Here is a 19,335-nt window from a genome sequence, read left to right on the forward strand (position 1 = left end):
CGCTAGGCGAGCAATTCTACTGCTGAGCCACACCCCCAGCCTGAAAATGAATCTTTCTAGATTCATATTTAAAAAAGACAAAATTACCCTTTGCTTTGATTCTCAAAATATATTTTTCCCACTCTCAGAGTGTTTTTACAATTACAAGTATTCGTACTGTTGGATCTAACCACTATGTTCAAATTAAAATGTGAAAACATTGAAAGTGTATTTATAAGCTTGGGACCTGTCTCATTTGCACATATGAGGACCTGGGTTTGATCCCCAGCACCATGAAAAGCAAACAAAAAGAAAACAAAAAGCATATTTACTTATAAAGAAACATGTTGATTGTTCAATTCTGGAATGTATAAATAAAGCACTAAAAGAGAATATAGTCTGTTCTTTAAAAACAAAGATCAGTGTGCTACAATTTGTTAAACTATTCCAATTTGTTTAGTGATTTGGCCAGTTTAATTAATCTAATGTGCTGAATAACTGTAATCATCAAATATGTCCATTATTAACTCAAAAGGTACAGAATGAATGGACTTGATTTGGGAATAATTCATCAAGAATGAGAAATGTTAGGAAAGTTTAATTAAATATGAGCCAAAATCAGAAAGTAACTAATTATATATTTATTCTTACATCATATGTACTCACATTTTTGTCATATATAAAAACTAAGTTTTACTCACTGTTTCTTTTTTGGAGTAACAAAACTACTCTTTCTCAGTTTTCCTTTTATAAAACACCTATCATAAGTTTCAAATAATAATCAATAAAAATACTAACATGACTATATAATATCAAAAGCTATTACAGATACTAAGAAGTAATTCTAATAGCTTTGACTATAATACAGAGGATAGCATTAAAAAAAATCTGACTCATGCAAAACAGCATTTTGCCAAAAAAGCCAAACAAAGGGCACGCTTGCTCATCTGTATTTTGCTTTATTTTATATCAATTGAAAATCAATTTACTAAATAGTTTTTCTATTTACTGGAATAGATGTTTTGTCTTGAGTTAAGTTTATATTGATTGTGGCTTAATGGCCACTGGTAGCTTGCATTCTACCAGCATAATTTTGCTGCCAGCTCCACAGACAAATTGAGTATTAATATGGAAAACAAGACAAGTGGATGAGAGGGCATAGGTGTTTTAAGCACATTTTAAATAAAAAATTTACATTGGCTTGAGTTTAAGAGTAATATCTTAGGCCAATTACATTATTTCTCTCATTTCTTTAATAAAATTAGTTGCATATAACTCATAAAGCTTTTATATTGGCAGGGCGAAGTAAATTAAAGAATATGATTTTTTTTTTAACTCAAACAAAATTTTTGTGGATGAATGGATACAGATACTTTTTTTTTCCAGAAGTGTAAACACTTGCAGAAGCACACTCATTTTCATCTTATTTTAGGTGACTGAATCATACGTACTCTTTCACCTGGAGGACCAGGAGGGCCATCACCTCCCGAAGTGCCCTAGAAGGAAAAAAAAAAAAAAAGAGAGAGAGAGAGAGAGAAGAGAAAAGAAAGATCAGTTTTGATTCCTTGTTATGGCATCCTCCAGAAAAGGAATTTGCAACAAAGATCATTTGAAACAAGTGTCAACAATACCTTTGGGCCCGGTTTTCCAGTGGGACCTCTTGCACCTCTGGAACCGCGAGGACCCTGCATATGAGAGCAAAACATGAAACTGATCTAATTCCAAGCAAATCCAAAGGCATAGAAACATTATATTGAAAAATTGAATCACAAATGAAAATCACTGTTTTAAATAAAAGCACTCACCGTTGGACCACGCTGACCCCTCGGGCCTGGTTTGCCAGCAACTCCCTGCCAAAGACAGTTCAAACCGTTTCCATGTGCTGTATACCACAGTACATTATGAGGTCTGGCGTTGAAATACGGTTTCTCATGCAAGGACACTGACATTAGCTAGTTCAGGATAAAACAATTAAATATCATACCCGTGCACCTTTCTCCCCATTGGCACCTGGAAACCCAGGAAATCCAGTGGAACCCTAAAATAATAAAAAATAATAAACAGTGAATATGATAACTAAAATGAGCAGGCCAAAAGATGTGATTATTTTGGAAAACAGAAATTCTGACACAGCTGGTAATACTTAAATAAAAATATAATTAAAATCATATATAAGTTTAAAGGGACCACATGAGCTCCACTTATTTATTTGAAATTGAACTTACAATGACATCTGAAATCCTGGAAGCATTGAAAGCATGAATTAATAAAACATGTTTTTAGTATTTAACTTCAAAAGTCAAATAATTAATAAAAAATTATAACTCCTATTATAAAATAGCAGTCCAATTTTGTATAAAGTGTATTTTTAACTTAATAGTCTACATTCTTGCTTTGACTCTAAAGAAAAATCCTATTTTCATAAGCATGACTAGTCAAACATTAAAACAGAGGCTTTATGAAGATGTTTTTCCTGAATTAACATTATTGTATCCATATGTATATCATTTCAGCTGAATATCTGTGTACTTTTAGAACTTTATAAGTCATATAGGCTGGCCACCTTTCCTCCATGTTTTCTACTTGACCCTTGAATGTGATTACCAAACAAAGCAAGGTACTGAACAATTAAATACTATGTTTAGTATTCCAAAGATAAAAATTCAAGGTTTCTGTCTGTCACGCACCAGTTAAGTAAGTTGTATACATTACTTATCCTGTTTGAGTATGATTTTTTTTTTTGCAAAATGAGGCCAGTAATACATATTTTATAGGTATTTTGAAAGTGAAGGGAGATTGGAATAAAGGAATACTGAGTAACAATAATAATTATAATATAATGATCATTTTTTAAATGCAATAAATACACTGAAACATTATTTTATTTAGGCCACATATGACCACATTTTACAGATGAAATATAATATAATCTCCAATATTAAAATTCCTCCTTTTGACTTTGTGTATAATCCCAGATTTTTCATCTTGTCAGATATTTCTTTAATCAAGACTGAGACCAGTCTCCTCATAATTAAATAAGGAAATACAGATCAAGGTTCAAATCATTTTATTTACTATAAGTCCCTGGAGATGGCTGGAGGTTTTCTAAATATTTGCCTTTCCTGTTTAGACCACTGTATAATTAGGTTCAATAATGTGTAAAGTCTCTAGCAGATAGGAAATATAACTAAATCTCCTTTGACTTAAACAAATTTTGTGGTTTTTGGAATCAACTGACTTGCATTGACCTACACTAAAACAATTATTCTCCATACGTGGTCCCTCTGATACATGGTCCCTCTGTCTGAGAATAATCTAATTATTGCTGAAAATATGAATTGGCAAGTCACACTGCATACCTACAGAAATTAAAACACACAATCTGATAGAAGGTCCAAGAATCTGCTCATTCAACAACCTCTGCAGGCGGTATGTACTTTAATGTTTGAGAATTCTTGGAAACTGTTTCTTAAACATGTACAGTAAGAACAGGCAAGTATGAAATATTACCTATATGCAGAAAGAAGATAACTATTTAGCTTTATTCCAAATTTGAAAGTGATGAATATTACATTCTTAGCAAGTAGGCTGAATTCTACTAATTTCTTCCACAAGTGCTATTAAAGTAAATCAGGAAAATCGTATGTAAAGACCTAAGGCAGTTGATGGTTAAAATAATAACCCAAAGTATTATAACCCACTTTTCAACATATTCTGATTCATGACTTTAGAGTCAACTTGTGTTCAACCGAAAGACAATTGTTAGAGATGAAATTTCCACATACTAGCGGAAAAGTCTCTACTAATTATATTTTGTGAAGGGCTTTTGAAGCTTCTTTCCTTTCTCTACAGAGAATCAGATAAAGGTGCATCTGATAGAGTTTTATGGTATGGCTATTTCAGGAATTTGACAAGAAAATATAAAAATTTATTTTCATTAAATTTTACCTGGGAACAAATAATTAGTCTGTCTTGACTTGACCAGATAGAACTAATCATATTTATAAATACTAATTTAAGCAAATTGTTCCCATAGATCAATTTATTTTCAATGCATGTATTTTTTTTTTTTTTTACATGGTTTCTGCTCTAGGAAGTCAGTGGGAAATAAACACAAAGAGTTCGATCCACAAGTTAAGCAGTTTATAATATATGGGGATAGTATCTTTATTTTCCTGTATAAGGACTTATCAACAAAATACAGACTCTGTGAAAAGGCATCACCTACTTTTAGATAGAAGAAACAAAAAACAAAAGAGACGACAATGTCAAAGACTAATGATATAATAAAATTATATCAGTTAATAAAAGTGAAACTTTCAAAATTATTTTAAATGCCATTTGAATTGTTAAAGCACACTATCCAGAAAGAGATTTTACAGTTTGAAATAGCTATCATCTTAAAATATGATGGTGTGACTTCTGAATTCCCATTATGGTTTATATTGCTACAAAGACACTGTATAAATTAAAGTGTCTAATTATAGTCCTTAAATTGCTTCAAAGAGATGAGCAATCAAATTTCACTCTTAATATAATAAAGACTTAATTCCATTCAAAATTCATTGGCTTCCACATAGAAAAAAAAGTGAGGCTATCTTTGATCTTTAATGTACCCATAACTTTTGTTTTAGAAATGAGAAACCCAAAAGTTCTTTGATCATAGAAAAAAAATTTAATTTTGGAGAAAAAAAATATAAAAAATAAAGACCAATATTTCAGACATTTAAGTTAGCGAATTAGAAATACATTTGATTTCTCTAGGAAGAAATATTTCTATTTAGTCATTCTGTTGCATTTTTCTAATAAAAAGAATTCAAAGAATACTAAGCAAAGAAATGACTTAGAAGAAACAAAAATAATCAGAATTTCAGATAAACTCATAAAATTGTGTTCATTCAAGTAATGTTATGGCAGTTTTCTAAGTATTCAAGTCAAAACAAAACAACACCACAACTATAATCCAGCCCAGTAAATAGATCAAGAATTCATGAAGCGTAAGGCTGTTTATTCTGCAGTGAATAACTTTTTACAATATTTGTGAAACAATGTTGACATTTGAAAGAAATATATTAGAGATAATATATTAGAGCAATATATTAGAGATAATATTTAAAAGGCCAAAATAATTATTCAAAATAACTATTCAAAATTTCAGTGTATTAGAATACATTTAAATGATACTTGTATTATTTTTAAATCACAAATTTTATGAATCTTATTTAAGAAGAGCTCAAAATATTATGTGTTTCTTATGAAAAATTATAAGAAAAATCATGACAAGCCTAAAATAGTGTCATCACTAGACAATGAGTTATACAACTGCATGTAGTCTACCTTTCACTGGGGGAGGGACATTTCTGTCTCACCCTAGTTATCTGTGAAATGATTAATAAATATATGTTAATTGTATAATAGAATATTATACAATCAGGATTTTTCCACTCTATGTATTATGTGTGAATGGGTCAAACTGTGCTATATATAGGGAAATAGATTAATATAGAGACTTTCATCTACATATACAGTATATAATGAACCCTCCAATATTAATAATCAACACTTACAAACTATCTTAATGTACCTAGTCAATGAATCAACTACAGTCTTCACTAAATTGTATGGTTAGCTGGGGAAAAATGAGTCCTGGAGATTAAAACACAATTTTAAAACCATCTTCTTTTTCATAAAATATGTATATTTCAAATACTCAAAAATGGGATTCAGGGGCTGGGGTTGTGGCTCAGCAGTAGAGTGCTCACCTAGCACATTCAAGGCGCTGGGTTTGATCCTCGGTACCACATAGAAATAAATAAATAAAAGTATTGTGTCCAACCACGATTAAAAAATTTTTTTTAAATGGGATTCATGTGATATAATGGGGTTAATAGTGACCCTTCCCCAAAAATTGATACATCCAAATCCAAAGCTCTGAAACCTGTGAATTCTGCTTTATTTTAAAGGAGGAGGAGGAGGAAAAGGAGGAGGAGGAGGAGAAAAACAAAAATGTCTGGTCTTCCTCAAATGAAATTAAGGATCTTGAAAGGAGATCATCCTGAATTATCCAGATAGTTCCTAATTCCAGTGACAGTATCCTTATAAGACACCAAGGAAAAGAAATAGACAATCAGGAAAAAAGACCATGTAAAGATAGGGCAGAGACTGGAGAAATACTGTCAGAAGCCAAAGGACACCCAGAACCAATAGGTGTAGGGTGAGGCTAAGACGCAGTCTCCCCTAAGGCTTGGTAAGGAATGCAGCCCTGCACATATCTTGACTTCCAACTTCTGGCCTCCACAATGGAGAGAAAGTGCATTTCCTTGGTTGTAGGTGGAAGTTTGTGAGATTTGTTACAACTGCCCTGGGAAATAAATACTGATGAAAATGAGGTCAACAGGGTAAGCGAAAGATGTATACCAACCCTATAAAAGACAGAAATCAAGTGGTAATTCAAGCCTGCAGAACAACAGAAATGAAATCAAAAGCTGTCATCCTTCAGATGTCATCCACTTGATGACTTTGATATACTCTAATGTTCTTCCTTGGAAGAGACTTTATTCCAAACACAAGGAAGTAGCCTACTGTCCTTCCTTCCATGATGCCATGTCCTGGAATCCTTCAATCCATGTTTCCATAGGCTCTATAAGATCCATGTACTCCAGAGACCACGTACCCATTGATTGTCACTTGTGGAATTATATTTTATGTTCCCATCTCCTCTACACTATCAACTGTGAGATAATCATGGATGATTAATTTTAAGAGATTTTATAACATGTTGATAAACTATAAAACTCAAGCTAATTATTTTACCTTAGGACCTTGTCTTCCTGGATATCCTGGTAACCCTGGAACTCCAAGCTTCCCCTAAAGTTAAAAAATTAAATAAATAAATAAGTAAAATTATACTTCAGTGAAAATTTTAATAATTTTTCTAAATATTAGAGTCATATATTTGTACACCTCAAAGGAAGATCAGAAAGTGTTTACACTATTTTATCTACATAACATTTCTTCGTTTCCATTGGAAAAGGAAATTGTTGCTTTTGGCATCTTTCTAATGATTTAATGTTGCATAATTTAACATCTCTTGAGTAAGGGATAAGACTTTCTTTGGGGACATAAAATCCTAGCTAAAGAAAGCTTTTCCATTTTTTAAACTCCAACGCATAACAACAAAAAAAATAAGCTTTTTCAACATTAAATAGTCATTCAAGATAGTTCATGGAGTTGGAAGTACATTCAGATTTTATTGCTCTAACAGAAGCAAATCTTTTCAGTAAATTATTTCTTTTTTCACAGTCTAAATATAAAGCAAGTGATAAGTTATTTAACTTTTTCTCAGTAAGTAAACTATGAATAACTATATTAAAAGATATTGTGAATTAAATTTTGAGCAATTTTTAAATTTATTCAAATATTGGATAAAGCTGATTAATAAACTTGTTACACATTGAGGGTGATAACTAATAATGATGAATGTTGTGGAGTGTTACTTCTTCCCAGTGGGCACCCACGAATAACTATTTTGTACTAGTACAAGGCGGTTATGGTCAATCTGTAACTGCTAAAATAAAGTATAAACTATGAAGAATTATAACAATGTAAAACCAATAATAAGAGACTTCAAAAGTCATTCTAAAATGTTAGCTTCTGAAATTACTTAATAAATAAATCATTAGTAAGAAAATATAAGTAGAGGGATAAATAAATCAATAAAATGTAAAATTTTACTGTATATCATTTTCTGTAATAAGATGCTTATAAAGGCATACATAATGTATAAAATATTATGCACTGATGTCTTAAACATTAGCAAGCTTGGAGTAACATTTCCAATGTACACTTAAAGAAATAAAAATGGAAATAAACCATTTTCATTGCATTGTACATGCAATATTAAAATATGAGAAGAACTTCATGAACAAAATTAACATTTTACTGGATAAAGCAAGGCAAGAAATTAAGAACATAGTTGATGACCTCATTATTATAGATTGAACTAAAGAGTTGATGGAGTTATGATTAACATTGCATAGATAAGCAGTCTTCAGATGGAAAATATGCAAACAAGCCCTAAGAAGCATACTTATAATGATGTCCCCTTGGATACATTATGTTTCATAGCTTGTTTTACTCCATTGATTTCAAGGTTAATGAAATTCTCTAATTATGATCACAAAACTATCAATGTTCTACGCTAATTACTACATTAGAATGTATACTCTTACTCATTTTAAAATTATTTAAAAATAAATTCAGACAGTATGTGTTTCTTTTTGCAATATGGTGATAGACAACTTCAGTAAATGCATACAGACATAAGGAAATGTTAAAAATGAAGGATTTTGAGGTGGCAGAAACTGCTGTTGCCTCAGACACATAAGACAGAGTCCAGTGGAGGAGAGATCAAAGTCCCAGGTTAATCCTTAAACTGTGGGCAACTCAGCACTTAAGTAGAAGGGTATAACAGTATGGTGAGGCTTTGTCTTTCCCTTGTCTTTTCTTTACACTGCCCAAACACAATACTGTTCATCAATTCAGACATGGCAAATTTTTCAAAATGCCAAACAGTAGAACTGTCATATCAGATGATTGCCAATGACATGACATTTTTTTTAATTTAAATAGTCACAATCTTCACATAATACCTATGTAACCTATTTTACTTCTGGACAGGATGGTTTGGAGGTGAAAATACTAGAGTTTTATCAAATAGCATAGAACTTCTTTATCTTATAGAAAAACAGCATGCTTATTACAGAAAATATAGACTTATGTATGCATAAAACCAGAGAAATCATTTCAATTTCACCATAAGAATCTAACTATATTTTGCTTTAGTGCACATAATGGGATAATACTTATCATAGATATTTCTAACTATTTTTTTTCCTTTTCAATTTAGTTTCATGGAATATTTTGAAAAGTTAATTATTCACTAAATGGTCCTGAGATATAATTTTAATGTTGCTTCGTGTTATATTTAAATGTAAATACAGTAATTGTATATATTTTTGGCATATACATACAGCCCCATCACTGTTTCTCAAAACAATGAATATTAGTATTTTCCAGGAATACTTCAAACTACAAGTGATAACTTGTGTCATCTTTAAATTAAATTTTTTTGAAAATAAATATTTTTTAAAAATATTTATTCTATGAAAATACATGGTTAAAAACACTGTATATTTTGGTTTGAGAGACAAAAATGATTCTACTTGATCCAAAACAATAATCAGAGAACATCTTTTATTAACTCTTTCATCCTTTACTCATTCTCCATTTCTCAGCATCGAATGTGGAAGAGCTGATCCTGTATGGCTACGGAAAGCAGAGGGACCAAAAAAATACACGTAAGTGAAAAATGATAAATGTGTTCTTCTCATGATTATACTCTGGGTAGTACATGGATCAACTTGAAATATAATAGATTCCTTTAGCTTCCTGACATCAGTGATGAAAAGTATTTAAAATGTCAATGAAGCATCTTCCACAGGGGACCCATGCATTTAGAGTTTCGCCAACCTTTTCTCCTGCTTGACCAGAAGGACCTGGGTCTCCAGTGGGACCTGCACGACCTTTGGGGCCTTCAGGACCATCTTCTCCTCTTGGGCCTATTTGGCCAACTTCTCCCTGAAGGATAGAGAAATAACATTCTGTAACTTAAAACATGTGGAACCTAACAGGCAGAGAGGCTAACCTATCTGAAAATCAGATTCTTCAATTTTTGGTTTGTTTATTCATGTTTTATATTTGACAAGGAAGCTTGCAAGGGTTAGACTTCATTATTTGCTCCATTTCTAAATAAACAACTAAATATAACTTCACATACTGAAAATCTGCAGAAGCCAGATGCCACCATATATGATGTTAACTTGCTTTTGAGACATCTGTGATAGAGAATGACAGAGATGGTGGTGGAGTTAGATATGACAGAGACAAAGAAAGAGACACAGGCAGAGAGAGATTGAGAGAGAAAAAAAAGAATAAATAAGAAAACTACTTTGGAAATCATCATTTGAAACACAGAAAAAGTATCTTCTTTCTAGACTTCATTTTTATTTAAGAATTAGGAACTGGGATACAAAGTAAATGTTTCCCATCCCGAACACAGGTTTTTATGTGAATTTGAAGTAAACCAAAGTCTTATATGGTATGTTTTTATACTCAGAGGTATTAGGTACATTATCATATTAGTTATTAAAAAAATTCCCAATAAAGCATCTAATTTGCTTTAGGTGAATGATATTTTTGTTGTTGTGTTTTAGAGCTTATGTTCAGAGAAAAATTTTATTCTTAGAACCTGAAATTCAAAACTACTGAAAATTTATGAAAGTTGCAGACAGGTAGTTTCTAGGCAGCACAGTTTAAATTTTAAGAACTAAATTTAGAATAAGCCTGTCAGATTGCTTAAAGTAATTTGATAATTGTATTCTAAAACTGTGTCTATATGTCTGTTATATCTTAATAAACTGTGTCTGTTATCTCAATAAATCCATTGTGAGTTGAAAATATACTGTCAAGATGCATTTAATATTTAATACACGTAAGCTATGAAAATTCCCAGCTAATCCTAGCCTACCTTAAAAGTGCTCAGAAAATTTACAGTAGTCTACAGTTGACTGAATCATCTAATAAAGACTGTTTCATAATACAGTGTTGAGAATCCCATGCAATTTACTGAATACTATGTTGAGAGTGAAAAATAGACTGTATGTTTGCAATATTATAAATTCAAAAAAATCACAAAGTCAAAAATTGTAAGTCAGGGACTGCATATACATATACTCAAAGTATATATTATACAGATAGCCCCCAACTTAAAATGGTTCAAAACACAGTTCTTTTACTTTACCATGGGGAAAAAGCAAAGTACATTCAATAGAAACCATACTTCATATTTTGGATTTTCATCAATTCCCAGGCTGTCATGTATGGTTTGATATTCTCTCAAGTTGTTGGGCAGCTGTAGAGAGGCTCAGCTCTCAGCCAAACATGTGATCAGCAAGATAACAACTGATACTCCACATTATATTGTGCTGCTAAGCTGATACTTAGTAGGTTAGACATTTGAAATGTATTTTCAATTCATAATATTTTCAACATATGATGAGTTTATTGGGACATATAGTTAGTAGAGAACTTTGTGTCTGGAAAAGTGTGCACCTGTGTGCTTTTATAGGCGAAATGAAAAATTTAAGATAATGTCTAGAAAACAAATGGTACTATTCTATCTCCAAGAAACATAAAATGCGTGATATTCAAGGAAAACCTCAAGTGAGAAAAATCTTAATAGAAACATTTTACTTTATTCTGTACTTGCTATTTTTCAAGATTAGAATGCATGTATAATATGTAATTTTATGTATTCGTATAAATTTTCTTTCTACTCACTCTGTCGCCTTTAAGACCCATGTCACCTTTGAATCCTGGAAAGCCGTCTTCACCCTACATAAGAAATACATGGAATAAACAAAAGTTTAGTCTGATGAGTGTAAGAATCTAAAATATGGTTATCTAAAATGAGTGCTAATTATTAGGTGAAATTATCCTGGGAATTATGAATTCTAGATGTGAAATCTCCTTCTTCCCTACTCCATCTCTGTTCCTATTTCCTTATTCCCAGAATCTTCCAATCTTTCTTCAAATATTGGCTATGAATTAAGGAATTTTTCATAAATGTGTCCATCATGTCTTCTGTAGCTCATGACAGAAGTAATTCTGTAATAAGATATATCTTATGCTATTTTCATAAAGAAAGTAATTATCATTTAACATGATTTACAAAGTCTTATTCTATCAAATAAAAAGTTTTACCCTTAACTTGCTAATTTTTATCAAAGAATTTTACATTGTGCATTTAATATCCTGTGATTTGGTTGGATGCCTTCTAACTTAATTTGTTCTCTATATTATACTCTCTTCAGGTGAAAATAGGAAGGAGAAAATATGTCATCCGTGTGTACAAATTGCTTATCGTGGCGCCATATGCACAGAGCAAAGGTGCTGAAAACTGGGCATCCTTTAGCCATGGAGACATTGGGGCTATGGGAATATTTCCTGCTGTTCCTACTCAAATCTGGAAGCTTCATGAACAACTTTACTATCTTTTAATTTCAATAAAAAATAATTTTTTTGAAGATGATTATTCATGTATTCAACAACATTAAGAGAGCAATTCCTATGTTGAAAAGCGCTGTGGGATATTTTGAAGTTTTTATTTCAACCAAAACACAGAAGGGAGGACATCTGTAGCTATTTTGCTATAAATGAAGTAGAATGGGAAAGAGAAAAAGAAAAGATGATGTTGAAGAAGATGATGATGATGATGGTGATGGTGGTGGTGGTGGTGGTATTCTGGTGGTGCTGGTGTTTTTGAGGCAAGATGTGAAGGACAGAAGGTATGCTAAGTAGTTTGGCATTTTATTTGATAGCACAAAATGGATATACGTTTTAGAGTTGGAGGAAAGGACTTGTTAGTGTGATTATGAGAACAAAGTTAGGAAGGACAAACACATTTATCTCCATATCCTACTGGCAAAATAACCTCTCTGAAACACAAAATTGATGGTATTACTTTTCATTTTTATATTCCTCAATGTCTTCAAATGGGTAATGATGAATATAAGCTGCCCTCTTCCACACCTTGATCTAGTTCTTGTCCATTTCTTCAGACTTTTGTCTTGAATCTCCCCTCTATCTCCACCCTAATCTTCGGATTGCATTCTAGAAAAACTAAATTATTTTATTTTCATTCATAACACACCTGCAAAACTTTTCCTTTCTCTGTACATCTGGCAATATTTTACTCTCTTCACAATGCAGCTCATGATTCTGTCATGAAGTATTCCCTGACCTCAAACATTTCCTCCTGAAATTAACCTGTCCATTCAGTGTATCTCAGCTACATTTCTTATTAGAACAACATGACTTCCTGTTTTGAGTAGATCACATATCACTTTTCGATTAAATACTAGAGGTAGGAATCATATCTAAATAACCACTGAGTTTCTGGTATCCAATATATTTTGACTTTTGAAACCATGATACTCTGTAAGGATTTACCAAAGGAACATTTGGAAATTATCCATGCCCCAATGGGAATTTGGCAAGGTATTAGAATGTTTAGAAAATACCAAATAACACGCAATTTGAGCGTGAGACCAAAAACTAGAAAAAGCGATCCAAACCACTATCTTGTCTAACTCTGACAGAAATAGAACTTTTCCTCAGGAGAACAGAATAAGGTTTTCACTTTTTGTGGTGAAGTGACCTTGTAAGGAGCAGAATTATCTTTATACTGAATGCAACTGGAGCAATGGCTAAAGTGTAAGGGTTGAAAATGACCATTTAACTTCCATTAACTGTTGTCTTCACTACCTTCTCCCTGGAGAGAAGTTGTGTTGGAGGAAAGAACACCTGCCAAGTTTAGTTTAAGAAATATTGAACTCTACATCCAAGAATCAGTAACTGACACTAGATTGTTTCAGGTAGACTTATTTGTTTGTTTGTTTGTTTACTTAGAGCTAGAAACCAGTGAATGGGATTCAGCTTCAGTCAAACTTTGTTGTTAGTATGCATAACTAAGGAAAAGAAATATATGACTCAAATTCATTAGGCAAATTTTTAAACAAATGGCATAAAGCATTACTGATATTTCCAGTCCTAAAACTGTCAGATCTGAAGTAATCTTCAGAAAAAGGAAAAAAAAATTGTATGGTTTTGGAAGATGAGTACCACAAGAATTCACCAATACCACTTGGTCTATTGGGCTGTGTTACTAGAAGTTTTAAGGGAAATATCTAAGACAAAAACAAACAAACAAACAAACAAAACCAGAATTTTAATGCTATGATAGTTAAGGTATATACTTGCTATTTAAGCTTTTGATAATAATTCATATCATAAAGAAAAAATATCTAATGGTATAATTGTCTAATTTATTCTTTATGTCTAATGGGATATATGGTGAATTGTTTTACATATACAGAGAAAAAAATAAATAATGTATCTTAAAAATTTATCAGGACTTAATGATTCCTCAGAGAGTTTGAAAATAAAAAGATTCTTACCATTAAAATTTTTTCTATTGTTTTGTCTTGTTCATGTGTTTTCCCATCTAGAGTATGGATCTAGGGCAGTACAAATTCTATCCTGTAACCTATAATGTCCCTGAAGGTTTCTAACAGCTCACTTTTAATGGTGAGAGCAATATCAACAGCACATTATATAGTCTTAAACCTAATAGCTCCCACTCAGGCATCTACTGCTTTCTCGTATTAAACCAAAATGATGAGTTCAATAACTATCTATAGTATAAACAGAAAATTTTCTAAAATGGTTTACAATTTCAAATGGTGGATGAGAGAATGGAAGTAGGGCAGAACTTGATGTTTGTGAGGGAGGAAGAGAGAAGCTAGCAGCAAAAACTTACAGGAAGAGTGAAAGAAGAGCCGACAAATTTGCTGTTGATTGGAGAAAAGTTGGAAAGAAAACAGACAAGTGAGAGGAAGAATATAAACAAAGAGAAAAAATTAAAGATATAAGAATACAATAAAAATGCAAAACACCATCCATATATCATCATCCTACACACACTGATGCATTGAAAACACCCTGTTCCAAATATGGTAGAGATGTTAGCGAATAGAAAAATCAAATCAAATCAAATAAATCTCAATGTAAGTTAAACTGTCTCCATCAGTATTGAAAGTTTCTCACTTTGTGATGAAGAGTCCCAAATCTGTCAAAGATTATTTGAAATGTAAAGGAAATGGCACTGTTTCTGATATCTCATGGGATGACCAGGCCCAGATCAGTCCTCATAGCCTATTCAACAAATGGTGCTGGCAAAACTGGAAATCCATATGGAGCAAAATGAAATTAAACCTCTGTCTCTCACCCTGCACAAAAATCAACTCAAAGTTGATCAAAGACGAAGGCTCTAGAATAGAGACCCTGCGCTTAATAGAAGAAAAAGTAGGCCCAAATCTCCACCATGCCAGCCTAGGATCTGACTTCCCTAACAAGACCCCTAAAGCACAAGAAGTAAAGTCAAGAATCAATAAATAGGATGGATTTAAATGAAAAAGCTTCTTCTCAGTAAAACAAACAATCAATAATGTGAGGAGAGAGCCTACACTTTGGGAGAATATCTTTACCATATGTGCCTCCAACAAAGAATTAATCTCTGGGATATATAAAGAACTCAAAAAACTTAACATCAAAAAACCCAAATAACCCAATCAATAAATGGGCTAAGGAGCTGAACAGACATTTCACAGAATAAAGATATACAATCGATTCACAAATATATGAAAATATGTTCAACATCTCTAGCAATTAGAGAAATGCAAATCAAAACTAAACTAAGATTTCATCTTACTGCAGTCAGAATGGTGATCATCAAGAATAGAGGCAACAATAAATGTTGGTGAGGATGTGGGGGAAAAAGGTACATTCATACATTGCTGTTGGGACTACATGGAGCAGTATGAAGATTTCTCAGAAAACTTGGAATGGGACCACCATTTGACCCAACTATCCTTCTCCTCAGTCTATACCCAAAGCCCTTAAAATCAGCATACTACAATGATGCAGTCATGTCCATGCTTTAGCAGTTCAATTCACAATAGCTAAATTATGGAACCAATGTAGATGTCCTTCAATAGATGAATGGATAAAGAAAATGTGGTATGTATATATTCAATGGAATATTGCTCAGCTTTAAATAAAAATAAAATTATGGCATTTGTCAGTAAATGGATGGAGTTGGAGAATATCATGCTAAGCAAAATAAGCCAATCCCAAAAAAGCAAAGGAATTATGTTTTCTCTAACATGCAGAAGCTAATTCACTATAGGAATGGGGGGGAAAGAAGAACAGATTTACCTTAGATAAGGTAGAGAAAAGTAAAAGAAGGAGAGAGGAGGGGATATGGGATAGGAAGATAGTTGAATGAAACAGACATTATTGATTTATGTATATATGTGACTGCATAACCAATGTGATTCTACAGCATGTATACTCAGAACAATGAGAAATTATATCCCATCTATGTGATATAGCAAAGTATATAAATGCAGTCATCTATAACTAATTAAAACAAATTTTTAAATTTAATTAAAAATTCCATTAAGATTTATATTTTAGATATTTTTTAGGACAATCTTATTTTAGAGATTTAAAATGAGGCTCAGTTAGAGTAATCTTTCAGTTTACCCATCTATTTAATATGGAAACTGAATCAGAATCCATCACTTTTGACTCTAAATTTACAATTTTAATTACTTTCCTCTATATACACTTATTTCTTCTGAAATGATATGTTACTCAAAACAACCAAAAATCTCGAGATACTTCCTACATACAAGCAATATGTCTCCTTTGTGGATTTTTCCTCCCATGTTTCTTGTTATCTATAGTTTTATTTACCTTGGTTACTTTGCAATTATCCTTCTTTCCAGCAAGGTCACAAAATCCCAAGTGGAGACAACATTTTTTAAAATGGACATCCTCCAAATAATTGCAAGTTAACCCTGTCTGAACCATCACTCTTCTCTACCACCAGCTTAGCAAGACATTGCACAGACCATCAGTGCTGATCAGGATGACCCGGCATGACCATCCAAGTCATAGAGCTCATTCAAACTGCACATTTGTCATAGAACAAAACTGACAATGTAGTGGTACCCTTTATTACATCTCAGTAGTTTGTTTTTTCTAGAAAAAAATGGATTTTAATGTGTATGAGAAATAGATCTCTCCTTGTTGCTCCTGCTGCTACCTATGGGTCTTTTCATAGTATTTTGACTTTAAAAATAAATGATTGTCCTTGGAATCAGTATTAAATGTTATATTAAGATATTATACTGCAAGACTCCATGTTGTTTTCAATTTTTTATGTAATTTAGTAGTAAGAATTAATACAATATTGATTCTAGTTAATGCCATTTCCTTTACATTTCAAAATAATCTTTGACTAGGGACTCTACATTCCCAAACATTTACTTGAAAAATAAATCTGAATTTCATGTTCCTTAGCCAAAACCAACTGGTCTATATGCCATATTAGAGATGCCATATTCACATACAGTCTAACATACATCCTCCCATCTACCTCTCTCTGGTTTTAATTTAATTTCCCCCTTGCTAACACTTTTCTTTGTGTGTAGTGGCATCACATGGGAAGCCTCCCCTTCTCCCAGTTGTTTTATAATACATTTTAGTTTATGAATTTGGGGATTATTAGTAGAATAAAAAGTAATAAGCAATTGTCATGCATGCAACTGGATACTGCCCAAACCCTGTAGCAAACTCTGATTTACAAAGCTAAATACATGTAAGAAAAAAACGAATACAGGACCCTCTCCTTAGGCTGCAAGTTTTGTTTTGATTGGTTTTGTTTAAGAGTTCAGGATATGGTATGCAAAATTAGACTCACATTGTCTAATATGTAAATAATTGCTCAGTATATTTGAAACACATGTTGAAGAAACATAAATTTTATATACTATATACACAAAAATTAAAATCACCCACCAATTAAATTTTACCTTTTCACCTTTAGATCCCTTGAGACCTCTGACACCATCTGCTCCCTACAGAATAAATCAGAAATATTAAAATTAATAACATGTTCTACGTTGTGAAAAAATAACGTGAAACCAACTTAACATTTACCTTTACTCCTCGGGGACCAGGGTAGCCAATAGGACCTTGTGGACCAGGGGGACCCTAAAAAAAGATTCATTCCAATTTAAATTATATGCAAATTCACATACTATAATTTTACCAAATAACCTACAAAAATATGGTATTCTTCTACTATTGATATTTGGTAAAGATTTCTTGGATAGGTTATCATTTTTTTTTTCCTAGCGTTAAATGTGTAAAACAAGCCATGGGATTAGCACCACCCACTTAAACTCACTATATTGCATATTCATGCTAAAAATCATTCACCTCCTATGATTTGGATAAGGTTTGAGTTTTACCCAAAGGTTCATGTGCTAGAAACTTGGTTTCCTGAGTGGTAATGTTGAGAGGAGCAGAACCTTTAAGAAGAAGAATCTAGTGAGAGGTGGTTAGTTTCTTGGGAGTTATTAATGTAGTTCTGCTATTGGAAAAACTGATATAATTCCCACAGACTCTGCTGGTTTCTGTGAGAGCAAGTGGCTATAAAATAGAAAGCCTGGCCCTTGAATCTCTCTTGCTTTATTTATCAACATTTGATTTCTCCATCTCATAAGCAGTCTCACCATGATGGCATCTATTTTGTTAGGAAGCAGCCAAGAGGCCCTCACCAGAGACCAAATTTATGGGATCAATGGATCTTGATCCCTCAAACTGTGAGCTAAATAATATATATATATATATATATTTTTTTTTTAATATTTTACCCACCCTCAAGTATTTCCTACAGCAACACAAAACAGACTAATACCAGAATTGTCCAATATATGTACACAAATTAATGTAAAGAATAAGATAATAAAAAATTTTTAACCTGAAAAAGTTCATTGTGCTCATTGTCTACTGTAGACAATTATAAATTGACCAACAAAATCAATCATTTCTAATAACATTTTGTATAAAATTGTAACAGTCCCATGATGAATAATGTGATCAAAATTATGTATTTCCCTTAGTTGGCTTTGCTTGTCTAGTTGTAAAGGAAACAATATATAATCTGTAATTTGCCATTTTGCAGTAATGCTGAAATTTTAATGCCATTTAACAATTCAAAACTAACAACTCTAAAGAAAAATGATCCTATCCCTGCTGCTATAATCTGAACAATACTAAGCACACTTACTTAGCTTAATGAAAAAGCTTTCATTTAGATATTTTGATAATCATTACACTTAAAATTTAATAGCCTCTTGGTTAAAAGTTACCAGAAATAAATATAAAATTGGAGTTACATATACAGTTTAATAGTATTCAGTAATTTTTGTTCAATTTAATTATTAGTATGATAATTTATTGCATTCATACTATATATGCAAACATGTATCTATTCCTGATTATGGAAATATATTTTTAAAAAGAAATAATACAGTCCATTTTATAAACATAAAAAATTAAAAGTTATCCATCCAACCCATGCCTGTTTATTACATCACAAATAATTATAGAGATTTGATTTATATTAAAATGTTCAGAAATCGTTTTCAGAAATTAAAAGTATATTCATAGAATAAGATTAAATACTTTTGATAGTTTCTAATATTCTCCTGTCCCTTTGTGAGCTCAGAAAAAAATATATTTATATACTATAGAATTGAACAAATCAAGGTATTTCTTTTTTTCTTGAACATAAGTTGATAGGACACTTAAAAGAATACT

General features: G+C 31.9%; 1 protein-coding gene across 7 annotated transcripts in view; it reads right to left on the reverse strand.

Moving 5' to 3' along the window:
• Col11a1 (collagen type XI alpha 1 chain) overlaps positions 1 to 19,335 on the reverse strand; it is a 208,372-nt gene that overhangs the window by 86,902 nt on the left and 102,135 nt on the right. For all 7 annotated transcript variants that reach the window (XM_078026837.1, XM_078026836.1, XM_078026841.1 and 4 more), the window contains 9 exons: positions 17,668 to 17,721; positions 17,541 to 17,585; positions 11,380 to 11,433; positions 9,511 to 9,618; positions 6,793 to 6,846; positions 1,964 to 2,017; positions 1,785 to 1,829; positions 1,611 to 1,664; positions 1,431 to 1,475 (listed from right to left, as the gene is read on the reverse strand). In XM_078026837.1, the coding sequence (XP_077882963.1) occupies positions 1,431 to 1,475; positions 1,611 to 1,664; positions 1,785 to 1,829; positions 1,964 to 2,017; positions 6,793 to 6,846; positions 9,511 to 9,618; positions 11,380 to 11,433; positions 17,541 to 17,585; positions 17,668 to 17,721 (513 nt within the window). The remainder of the gene's footprint in view (positions 1 to 1,430; positions 1,476 to 1,610; positions 1,665 to 1,784; positions 1,830 to 1,963; positions 2,018 to 6,792; positions 6,847 to 9,510; positions 9,619 to 11,379; positions 11,434 to 17,540; positions 17,586 to 17,667; positions 17,722 to 19,335) is intronic.

This window comes from Ictidomys tridecemlineatus, chromosome 11 (assembly GCF_052094955.1).
Source record: "Ictidomys tridecemlineatus isolate mIctTri1 chromosome 11, mIctTri1.hap1, whole genome shotgun sequence".
Lineage (NCBI taxonomy): Eukaryota > Metazoa > Chordata > Mammalia > Rodentia > Sciuridae > Ictidomys > Ictidomys tridecemlineatus.